The sequence below is a fragment of the Sinohyriopsis cumingii genome, chromosome 9 (genome assembly GCF_028554795.1).
Source record: "Sinohyriopsis cumingii isolate HCF-2022 chromosome 9, ASM2855479v2, whole genome shotgun sequence".
In the NCBI taxonomy this organism is placed as follows: Eukaryota; Metazoa; Mollusca; class Bivalvia; order Unionida; family Unionidae; genus Sinohyriopsis; species Sinohyriopsis cumingii.
Genome location: NC_142969.1, coordinates 26474278 through 26486965, shown reverse-complemented (window position 1 = coordinate 26486965; position 12688 = coordinate 26474278). Strand labels below are relative to the sequence as shown.

At 38.9% G+C, this 12688-nt stretch overlaps 1 protein-coding gene across 1 annotated transcript in view; it reads left to right on the top strand.

The window, feature by feature from the left end:
- The window catches only part of LOC149791438 (uncharacterized), a 115754-nt gene that overhangs the window by 32227 nt on the left and 70839 nt on the right, over positions 1 to 12688 (top strand). Inside the window, exons 11-13 of the mRNA XM_089971357.1 lie at positions 3081 to 3344; positions 10869 to 11099; positions 11703 to 11943. Coding sequence (XP_089827483.1) covers positions 3081 to 3344; positions 10869 to 11099; positions 11703 to 11943 — 736 coding nt within the window. The remainder of the gene's footprint in view (positions 1 to 3080; positions 3345 to 10868; positions 11100 to 11702; positions 11944 to 12688) is intronic.

The window sequence follows — 12688 nt, the reverse complement described above, 5'->3', positions numbered from 1 at the left end:
ATTAGAGGTTGAAGATTCCAACAGGTATTTGGGTACCTGCCCATTAATAATAATCCGGGTCATAAAATGATGAAATAAAATTTAAATACATACTACATTTCAAATAAGAGAAAGCCCAATATAAATGTCCAGTTTAACTAATGACATTTTTGCCTTATGTTTTTGGCCCAGGAGCGAGTATAAGCTGTTCATGTCATGGCTGCTGTTCACATGTTTGTTTACCGGACTCTTGTTTTTATTAGCAAGGAACCCAAGACAGAAATTTTTGTCACGGCAAAGGAAACACAAAAACTTGGTTGCTGTAACATGCACTTCCTGTACCATGTTAGGAAAAAATGGACAACTATACAGAATGAAATTTTTCACTGAAATATTTATATATAAAGGAAATCTTTGTTATTTAATAATGCAAAAAGAAATCGAATAAAAATTGGCCATGTGTGTAAATATGGTAATTTTTGCACTAATTTTACTTGAAACAGTTCCAAAGAAACAGATGTGAAACCACATGTCATAGATTCATTCTATTTTGATATTACATACATAGCGGACCAGTCTAGATTAAAAATAAACGGCAGCAGTTATCATTTTTTTAAAAATGTATCAATGTGACTGATGGATGTTATAAGTCTAAAAAATGCTAAAGCAGAGGGATTTTGTTAAACTCAAAAAACATGTTGCACCAGACCATCGTTAAGATCGAAGCATGGTAGGTCGAGGATACTACAACAGTCATCATTTGTGGACTTTACAACTATTTGCGAAAGTTGCTCTAGACATATAGACTAGTTAAACTTAAAGTGAGTGCTATGCATAAATAATTTATCCATTCCTTTCGTGGCTATACTCTTGTATTAACTACTAATCCACATGAATTTTGACAATTTGTAATAAAAATGTTATCTGCAGATCCTGGTAAGTAGCAACAATAAATGTACGTTAAATAAAATTTTACATGTACATTTTTCATACAGTTCTCTGTAATTATGGCATGTAATTTATAGATTGCTCTTTTTATGTTCAGATTATGCTTTGTAACTTAATAACTTACACTTATACCTCTCTTGTGGGTTGGCATGTGTGAACCTATGACAAAGCAGTTCAAGTTTGCATATAGTACAGTTTCCTTTTGATCGGGTACCCGGGTAACATCATTAGGATTGATGGGTACCTGGTAGAAATTTCCAAAAAATGTGACATTTTTGTTAGAGGTGTCATCTTGCTTGCATATCAGTGGCAACTCATGGGTATTGCTTTTCAGGCAATGACATCATCATTATTCTCAATGTTAACATTTTGTGCTAATTATGATCACTTGTGTATTTAACATTTTGAAAATGTTATATTTTTAAACATCTTAAGGTCCAGACAATCCAGTTGAGTTTAAAATATTGGATTGCATTTTCTTGTGCTCCTCTTAGTTACATATCTGCAATTCCTTAAATAGAAAGCATAAGAGAATGTAATGCCACTAAAACGCAGTATTGTTTCCTGGACATTTTTTTACAAAAAGTACATTCATTAGTATCAGACAATTTTATTTTATACTGAAAAGAATTCATTAGTAAAATTCTATGAGTAACAAGAAATTCTGAAGCCATTGTAATTTTATATATATATATATATATATATATATATATATATATATATATATATATATATATATATATATATATATATATATATATATTCAAACTGAAAATATCATTCCAATTATTTTCATCAGTTCATTAAACATCGTTTTTTTTATTAAAAATGAAAATTTCATTCCATTTATTTTCAGTAGTTGGTTTAACATCCTTTTTTAAAAGTGATTTGTAATAGTTGTTGTTGTAGGGTTTTAGCGCCATTTTTCAGCACATGATAGGCTATACATGGCGGCCAGTATTAATGGTAGATTAAGAACCCGGGAAAACCCCGGAAAGAAGCACCGACCCACGAGACGATTACTGGCAAGCTTTCTCAGATACCCTTACTAGCTGAATCCGAGACTCGAACCCATGCAGACAGAGGTGAGATGGCAGTGATCCATAACGGAGAGTGCTTTAGACCATATTTAGCTTTAAAGCTATCAAAATCAATAATTGTTCCCTGATCTGTAAGCATATGACTAATATAGATTACATTATGTTTAAAGAATTTCCCATAGAAAATGGGTACTGTGTTCACCTTTGTAATGGAGTTCATCAATAAGTTTATTTGCATAACATCTTCTTTGCTGAAGAGAATTAGAATAGCTGTTGTGAACTGGTGACAGCCGAGTAAAGATGACCATTTAGACAGACATGATTGTAATTTTCTAAATTCTTTGATGGATTTATTTAACACTTTAGGATCATTATGAAATTAAAACAATTCATTCTACAACAAGCTTGCTCACAGCTTTGGCCTTGGGATCAAGGTAAGAAAACATTTGCATTAAGGTTTGGTTAAAATAATTTCATTTCTTTGTATGTCCCAAACCGATAGATGGATTTTCTGCATCCTTGACTTGAATCATTATGAAGCTAAGAAAAGTCTGTGGTATGATCACTTTCTCTTTCAACTTGGGGTTCAAGGATACAGTCACAAAAATTTAAGGGGCCCCAAGTGGCAGAGTGGTCTAAAGTGCTCACCGTTCTGGATCACTGCCATCTCACCTCTGTCTGCTTGGGTTCGAGTCTCAGACTCGGCTATCATGGGTATATGAGAAAGCTTGCCAGTAGCTTCTCGTGGGTCGGTGGTTCTTCCCAGGGTTTTCCATGGTTCTTCCTCCACTAGTTATACTGGCCACCATGTATAGCCTATCTTGTGATGAAAAATGGCATTAAACCCTACAACAACAACAACAACAACAAACAGTTTAAGCTAAGGTTTTAGTTAATGCATTTTCATTAGCTTATATTTTCTAAACCCTTTGGTGGATTTTCTTTATTTCTGAATGAGTCATTATGAAGTGAAGATAGTTCATTCTGTTACGTGCTTACTCAGCCTTTTGACCTTTGTGTCATATTACATGTTTTGCAGAAATGATGATCAAGGGTTGAACATATAGGTCTTGTTTGGAATGCATAAATACTGATACCTGTTAATGCTTGCAGTATCAGCAGAAAGACACAGAGGCCTATGTAGACTGTGATAAGGATGAAGTCTGTGGTCCAGATGGAGAAAATAACAAGGACAAAGAATCAGGAAGTAGTCTGTACACATTTAATGTAGAGAAATCCACAGTTGTCTACCTTGATAAAGCTCTTCAGGCTTGGGAGTTATATTCCATGTCAGATAGTCAGGAGTTAATGGCTGTTGATAGACAGTTTGTTCACACACTCATGTTGATGGTGACAGTATATCTGGCCATGAGAAAGGTATGAATTTACTATATTTTTCACATATGAATAATTTTACAAAATTGTTATTTCCACAATAGTTAATCTCCATTATGATTTGTTTTGAAAGGTAAAGGTATTTTAAAATGTTTCACATTTTAAGCAAGTATATTATGTTTGGACAGTTATGCTGCCTCTTGAATCCATCAGCTGCAACCCCCTCCCTCAATTTGTCTTTCCAGTCTATATAACATACAAAGGGAAGAAAACTCTGCCCTTACCTCCCCGACCACTGCTTGGTTATTTATGGTTGTTAAATCGGTTGTACCTTTTGCTGGATATAGTCAACATTTTATTCGGAGGCTTAGTTGGGTCTGTGACACAAAATTATGAAAATCGATATTTGACAATGATTTTTAACAATATTGAGAAAGCTAACCTGGAGCTTTCATCTTCATGCTAAGGACTTCATCTGCAGACTGATTGAATCTCTCCTGACTGTTAACATCACTTGATGGAATTGTGAGCGATGTTAACAGATTGTCCCAGTTATGCTGCAGGTTGTAAAGGCCCCCGTCCCTATTCAGCATCGGTTTATGTGCACAGATGTAGATTGATTCTTTAACCCCCCACTCAAACCAGGCTTGTTCTTGATCTAGGATTTTGACTAGAGTTCCAAGTTACAGCATGGCCAGGGCAAACATAATGAATATGCCGTGATACTTCAGACGAGCTTGAATTTGGTCTTCTATGTTCATTAAATCTCGCTTTCAATCTTCTTTCAGTTTCCCCAATATAGTCATGATGGCACTGACATGCACTATGTCCTTCACACTTAATGTGATATATAGGCCCACAAATATCTTTCTTATCAGTCTACTCCTTTGGGTGAAATGACATCTGTCCTGACATTTCTTTATGGATATCTTCATCTTAGTTACAATTATCTAATCATTCAGGGTGATTATAATTCTGATATAGATTATGAATTTTATTTGCAAGGGTGCCAAGCTAAAACTGGTCAGCTACATGGCAAGCTCACTTCCTTTGTAAATTCAGAGCATATGATATATTAGCTACATGTACAGATTAGTTTGACAGTGGTACAGTTGCAAATATAAGTTGTTTTAAAAAAATGCAAAATGTTGGGCATTCTCAGTTTTTTCTTTGAATATGTTCCCAGTCACATTATGCTAGGCATATTTGCTTGCTACCTTGTGAATCCAGCCCTACTAAAAGACAAAAATCATCTTTCCCTGTCTATATCAATAGACAAGGTGCAATAACTCTTGCCCATTATCTCCCTTTTACATCACCAGATGAAACTAGTTTTTAGCTTTGCTGCTGTACAGACCACACATCGTAAAGTTCATCCTCCAACAATCCAACTGTTTTTGTGTTCCTATGGTCCCATCCAATGTTCCTTTTCGATTTATTGTGCAGATTTATTGATCTTGTGCAGGCTGTATGTATTATTTTACAATTTCTGCCAATTTTTAATGATTTTGTCATATTTCAGGATTTTAAGACCACTATCCCACAAATGTTGTTTTTGACCCTATACAAGGTCATTATGGCGTACCTTTGACTTTGTTCGCTTACTCTGTTACAGTGCTCTTAGTAATTAAATTCTACAATGCTGCTTGATATTTATGCTTAGTTTATTCGTATTTCATGATATTTTGATAGAATTATTGTTTATATATTAACTAAGCATTTGCATAAGTTCATAACAGGGCCACAGGTTTCTGATACAACTCTTTCATTTCTCTGTTAGTTACGACAGTGTTTTTGAAACTTTAATTGCAATACATTACAAGTTTCTGCTTTAATTTTTGTTTATCTTTGTGTCTTCTCAGCAGAACTTAATTACATGATTTATATGTACCTTCAGAGCATGGAAGTCTCCCATGACTCTTGTGTATACTATATATAGACCATCTGTGATATGCAGCGTCTATAATACATAGTCAGAGGAAGTCTGGGCTACCGTTTTAGCTAGTTCGTCACATACTAATTTGATAATCTATGCTTTGCTTTCTCCTTTGTTTTCTCTTTTTGTGTTGTTTCAGGAGAAATGTTTACTAAATGAATGAAATCCACATTCAAAGCAACAGTCCTTTTGGCATTGAAGGGAAGGAAAGACAGAATAAATCAAGGAAGACAAGCTATGGCTCATTTTGATAATATCAATTCATTTGGGAGTAATCCCCAAATTTAGGCAGCCCAGTGGGCATAAGTCCCCACTATGTTTGAGCATGGCATTTGAGCTTGTAAGTTTGAATGCATGGGGTTCAGACCAGATCAGTTGGATCCAACTCTTCATACTGCTGTACTGTTACCAGCCATACTGACCATCCACGCAGCACTGGCCATCCAGACATCACCAGTCATCCAGTCAAAACTGGCAGTCCAGCCATCCCATCATGGGGACATGGGGACCTTTTCATTGAAATGATCAAAACTAAATAGTTCATATGGGGTTCTTAGTGTTAGATCCGTCCATCAAGCTATGCGATCAGCATCTTGTCACACCTGTACAGAAAATTTTAATGAGAAATCTGTATGTTCAGCCAGGCGTTTGGAGTGGCTGGTGTTGGTGATTACCTGGCTGTCTTATATACTTCCAGCACCTGGGCCGACCACACACTGAGTACACCATTTGGCAGCACCGCCTATGTCGGAGTTTCGATTACTCACTGCCTACCCTCAAGGGAGAGTTAATGACATTGCCAAATACAGATGGCCAGAGTCGTCGATGCCACCTGGCAGGACTTGTGCAGAGCAACAAGCTGACCTGGCACACAGTGAGTGCAGTGAGACGCAGGCAAAGCACATCTTATTCAGATCTGATCAGCTTTCAAGTCGTCATCATTCAAATCTTTTGGTTGTTGACCATTTGGGAATGTTGGCTGGTTGGTTGATTTTAGGGAGGATAAAGAGACAATATCTTTCTAGCTTCTTCCCCAATCGCCAAGATTAAAGAGTTTAATGACTGGGTTTGGGGTTGGATTAGCAGCCTGGGCAACTCTTACGACATTTTCCTTGGAAAGCCAGGTTCCAGCAACTTCCTTCTCTCACTGGTATTGGACACACTCCAACACCTTCAGTACAGACCTTCTGGCTCACGACAAGAATTGGTAGCCATCCATATGTCAGCTCCATTATACTATACAGTGGATAGGAACATCTTCCATGCCACATCTAAGCTGGTTCAGAACATTGTGGCAACATTCTCTATGTTAGATTTGGCCTCATTGGCAGTCTTCTGGCCCACCAAATAATAAAAAAAATAGCTATGCCTTGGACACGACAACCAGGATCACTCGGGTTCTTAACTCATTGACTCAGCAAGAAGGCCAGTGCCTTGATGGCTTTGGCCAATTTAGACCTAATCTGACGGTGCTTGTCTGCAGTCAACCTCACTTATACTACACCATACTCTTGCTTTATGGATGACCCTGTTTGAGTCTCAATTGCTTTTTGGAGGATGCATCGAAGGGGTTCAGAGGCAGGCAGCTCAGGAACTGTACTTCCAACTCCTGTCCCACCACCCTGTGCATAAGTTTGGACCCTCTCAGCTCTTGCCAATGTGAAAGGATGCTCAACGGCTCTGAGACTCTGGATTTCCTCAGTCAGATATACACCAAAACTGATCTCAACCCAATGAGAGGAGACCACAGCCCAAGCAACATAGGCAGCAATCATACATAGGTGGCAAGAAACCTTGCTCTCCCTTCAAGCCTCCATACCATAAGCTTTGACATTCCCTCCATACCATAAGCTTTGACATTCCCTCCCCATCGCCTGCAAGCAACCTACCTGTGAGTGGCCGACTCCTGCATTTTCACTGGATCTCCCTCTCCTTCAAACTGGATGGGTGATTTAGGCTATTTTTAGGCCTTTGGGTTTCTTTCATGCAACCCCCTACCCTCTCATCCTCTCCCTTTATGGATGCACCATCAGAATGGGGGAAAGATACCTTTCTACAACAGGAGGTGCAGTCGCTTATAAAAAAACCACAAAAGAACCCACAGGCGGTGGAGCTTGTGCAAAGACCACAATCCTCTGGGTTTTATTCCAGGCTGTTTCTTTTTTGGAAAGTAAATAGCAAGTTGAGACCCATCGTCGACTGGAGTTGCCTCAACCAATTCAGGATGTAGATGGCAAGTTCAATCTGCCTGTCCGTTCAATGGGACGAGTATGCCATTAGTCTCAATCTGACCAATGTATATTTTCACATCCCTATCTACGCTGTGACACGGGGTGGATAGGGATGTGAAAATAGACATGACGACACCATTTATCAGTTAGAAGTTTCTGCAATGCAGTTAATCAGTTCAAAGTTGTTCCTTTGGCCTCAACATCAACCCTTGGGCTTTTACTGAGCTTATGGATTATGTTGTCACCCTGTTCCAATTGACATCATCTTCAACAACAGCAGTGTACCTAGATGACATCCTCCAGAAACATATGGTAAGTTCTATTCTACCCCAAGACAGGAACGATCAAGAAGAGAGAATCAGCTTTCTTGTGAACTGAGAAGGTCGGACCTCTGTCCATTCCAGAATTTTGTCCATCTGGACATGGAATGTTAAACAACCGGAATCTGGTGCAACTTCGTGTTCATGTAATCAGAATCATCAGGCTCATCAAGTCCATTTCCAACAGGACTTGGATTTTAGCATGAGAGCTTTTGCAATTCCTTGGTTTATTTAAAGCAACAGTGCAATTTTTAACCCCCTCAGTTATCTTTTTTATGTGGTCAATGCGAGCACAATGGTACCCTTTTTCAAGTCCCTTTCATCAAACAGTCATGATCACACCCAAGATTCAATTATTCCTGCATCATTGGTGCAGCTCAGATTGGCTGACCATGGGAATCTTACTGGATAACCCCCAAACAGAAATAATGGTAGGTACCTTTGCCAATGGGCACGTTTTAGGGTGCCCACCTGTTGCCAACCTTCACTACTGTCATTGACATGTGGGAGCCAGGGGAACGGCCTCTACACTTTGACATCCTAGAAATGAAGGCTGTCTTCAATGCCTTTCACATCTGAAAAGATCAACTTGGAAGTGAAAACAGTCCACATTAGGTTCAGCAACTCTCTGGTGGTGACCTGTCTCCTCAAACAGGGAGGCACCAATCATGTGACCAGTGTGTTCTGATTTGGCAGATTCTATGTTGGTGCAACAATATTCAAATCAATGTACAAATCAGACACATTCCCAGCAGACTCAATGTCTTGGCTGACACTATCCAGAAGAGGTCAAGTCCTTCACACAGAATGGTCTTGCCATCAATCGGTCTTCACTCTAAGGGTGTCCGATGATTGATGAACTGGAATCACAAGCTCTAATTCAGACCCAAAAGCTTGGGCCATGGATGCACTGTCAATCATTTAGACGGGGTTGTGGGGATTTGCCTCCCTCCCATGATGCTGAGACCAAAAATTTTCAGAAGTTATGGGGTCAGAATGGCAAGATGGTTTTGATAGCCCCTCATATTGGACAAGTCCACAGTCACTGATCTACCCATTCTAGTAATAGGGATGCCCAGGTAGATTCCAGTTAACCTGAATCTTCTCCAGCAACCATGGTCACAGATGGTCCTTTCCAGCCTGACTATCCACTTTTTCTACACGCTCAGCTCTTATCAGGACAGCCTTGCAAGAGAAATAATTAAAACCTTCAATTGTGGAGAGAATCTCAAGGGCAGAATACCCTCCACTCTGAAAGCTTACCAGGGAAAGGGGCATGTTTTCCGGGACTGGTGCCATGCTAATAACATTGTCTCTCTGCATGCCTGAATCCCTCAACTGGCTGACTTTTTTTTCTGGCACTTTGAGGAGAAACTGTTGGCTCCAATCTCTATAAAAGGCTACTGCCCCATGATATTGGACACATTCTGGCATCAAGGCAGACATGATTTTGGGCAGGATATAGACCTATTGAATCTTTTAGACATTTTTGGTTTCAATCGACCAGTATCCCTCGTTCTATCTCCAAATGGAACCAATCCTCGGTTTTAACAAAGCTCAGTTTGAATCCATTAGATCCTCTAGTGTGCACTCTGCCAAAGTCACTATCTTACAAGTCATGTTTCCTGATAGCTTTTGCTTCTGCATGCAGGGTCAGTGAGCTGCACGACCTTTATGACGACCCAAATTCTCTTGTTCAGATTGAAGGGTGTGTTGTATGCTTGGTGTACTCCGATGTCTCACTAGATCAGAGTTGGCTCACAAAGATTACTGCTTAGAAGCTTTGAGCCATCTCTGTGAGGCTCGTATTTGAAAGTACTGTTTCGATCTGAGATATAATAGAAGGTGTTGGCGGGCATGCAGAGTCAACCTTCTCAAGCCTTTATCTCAGAGATTTAGTATCACAGATGCAAACCTTGAATCTGGTAGGTGCAGTGGCTGCAGCACAGACAGCCACCAGACCCAACTAGATCAACACAGGCTGTTAGTTTCGCTGGATTTTCCTGTTAAATTTTGTAGGTAAGATTTCAATAGCCATCTTATCTGTACGTTAGGGTCACAGGTCAAGTGAACCCAGGCCGTGTTGCTTATGCTTATGTAACTAGGAGAAAGGGTATATCATTCATTTGGGGAAATTCATCTATTCTTCCCCAGAAAGATGCCCAAGGTAGAGGTTGGGTGCTTAGCATCCGCTCCTATTATTTATTCTCCTAATGTGATGTGATTAGGGGGAGGTATTTGAAGGAGAAAGCAAATTTTTAAATAAATTATGTTTCTTTGGGAATACTTACCCAATCACATTACTTAAAAATTCTCTCAAACACCCTGCCATGCTAGCATCCTCATTAGTATCTCGCTCAGCTAAAACTGATGGGAGGAGGTAATGTGCAAGAGTTATTGCCCTTTGTCTATTGGGCGGTCTGATTTTTGTCTTTTAGTAGGGCTGGATTCGTGAGGTTGCAGGCTATTATTCCAATCATAATGTGATTGAGTAAGTATACTTGGAGAAACATAATTTACTTAAAAATATCCTTTAGATGGAAAAGGGGAAGGAATTCAACCTAATGAAAAGAAGGAGAATCCTTTGGCCACTACTGGAAAAATTCGACATCAGGAAGATTAAAATAACGTCATCAGTTGTACTTGGATTGAAAAAGATAGTTACAGCCAGATGGTTATACCCTGATTATATTGAGGAGGTTTTTGAATAGTCTTGCACCACAATTGATGATTGTTCATTAATATTTTAAATAACACTAATATAAGTTTTATAACATTTGTTCCATAACATTGTATGTGATTTGTAAATGAAAATGTTTTTAAAAAAATTTACATTTTATATGCCTTTCTTACTTTATATGTAATTATTACTCATGTCCGCTTGATCTCCACAACAAACTCCACCCATATTCTAAGGCCACTTTCTTACTGCAAAAGGAGTGACCATATAAGATGGAGACCACTTATTCTGAACATCTGTATGCATACAGGGCAGTATGACACGTTTCCAGTTATAAAGAAATAAGTGTTCACCAATTTTAAAAATGTTTTTATCGTTTCCTTTGTTTTTTTTCATTAGCCAAACTCAGCATTAAAAGCAATGAAGATTATGCAAATGGTCTCTGGAGATCAGACAGAGAGGAAACTAAAACAGCAGATTACATCAGTAAACCTTCGGCTATTGATCCAGCTTGGGAAGTTTGAAGAGGCCCAGCAATATTTGTCTAACACAGAGCTTGATAGTAAAACATCTGGATCATTGGCTGTGTCTCAGTTATTACAGGCAGAGCTAGCTGTTAACACTGGACAGGTGAGGGATTATAAGATCTCAGAATATTTCTACCCCACCCACCTCCATCCCAGACTGTTCACGAATTTCATTAGCAGTCCAGATAAAGCAAAAATGTCCAGAAAGCATTATTTATGTGTCTCGTATCCTGATGTGAAATATTTTTAAAAAGAGGCAATTTTCCAATATTAGCAATTAACTTCCAAGAACCAGGCTCATTCCAAAATATTTATCAAAATTCCTATACGTGTCTTTTAGACAAATCAAGTAGAAGATATTATCTTCATTCCAGAGTCTTCTACTGACTTGTGTATGCATAAGTTGCACTTGTTACCAGTGTATATAAAGTTACAAGTAATGAAGAATGGATACATAAAATCAGAGATAAATGATAGATATTTTGTAGCTAGGAAAGTGTTCTGGTTTTTTTTTGTAGGATGTTGAGATTTCATCAGAATATGATATGTGTTTCTCAAGTCAATAAATAGCCAGGTTATGGAGATAAAATCTTCGTCTGAGAACTAGATCCAGTAAGATGTTTTATGGACATTTAGAAGAAATGATAATATTTTGTGGCATGAAGGAAAGCAGTTATATAACAGATTCATACACATCTTTTCTCAGGTCAATAAGGGTATTGAAATCCTGAGCCAGGTTCTGCAGATGGATTTCCTTCAGATGAGAACCAGATCTAATCTTTTATTGGAGGGCCAAGCCAGGCGTCTGCTAGCAATGTGTCAAGCACTGCCCACCAGTCACATGACAAGTCAACCAGCCAATCACTACACTCTCTCCCTAGCCCAGGATGCTGTCAGGGCCCACATGGGGGTCTTTAAGACAATTTTGGCAGGAGAGTCTACATCAGGTACTATCAGGTCATTAATTTCAATAGAATTTAGTGATCATGATACTGCAAGGTAAGGCTAAGCATCACTGGCAATAAACCAAGCCCAGCCTATATGTCAAGGCAACCAGCCTATAACTACACTCTGACCCTAGCCAAGTATGCTTTCATTGCACACAGTGAGATCTTTTACATTTATGCAGGAGAGTACACAACAGGTATTGTAAAGGTGTGTTGCGTTGTCGTAATTATGAATAAAGGTAAAGTTGAGTGATACTGCAGGAAATATAAATGTTAAGAACTTTAAAATAACATGTACATTACATTCCAACAATTCAGCCTGACCCTAGTATTTCCCTATGTTCTTGTCTTTTGCTGCAGCCGTTTACATGGCTGTTACAGTTGCTAAAGAGGGGCCCCGAGTGGCCGAGTGGTCTAAAGTGCTCTTCGTTACGGATCACTGCCATCTCACCTCTGTCTGCTGCGGTTCGAGTCTTGGATTCAGCCAATGTGGGTATGTGAAAAAGCTTGCCAGTAGCTTCTCGTGGGTTGGTGGTTCTTTCTGGGGTTTTCCCGGGTTCTTCCTCTGCCATTAATACTGGCCACCATGTATAGCCTATCATGTGCTGAAAAATGGCATTAAACCCCACAACAACAACAACAACAACAACAACAACAGTTGCTAAAGTGTAGTGCCTGTGTTTTGTCTTTTGCTTCAGCAGTTTACATGGCTGTTACAGTTGCTAAAGTGTAGTGGCTGTGTTTT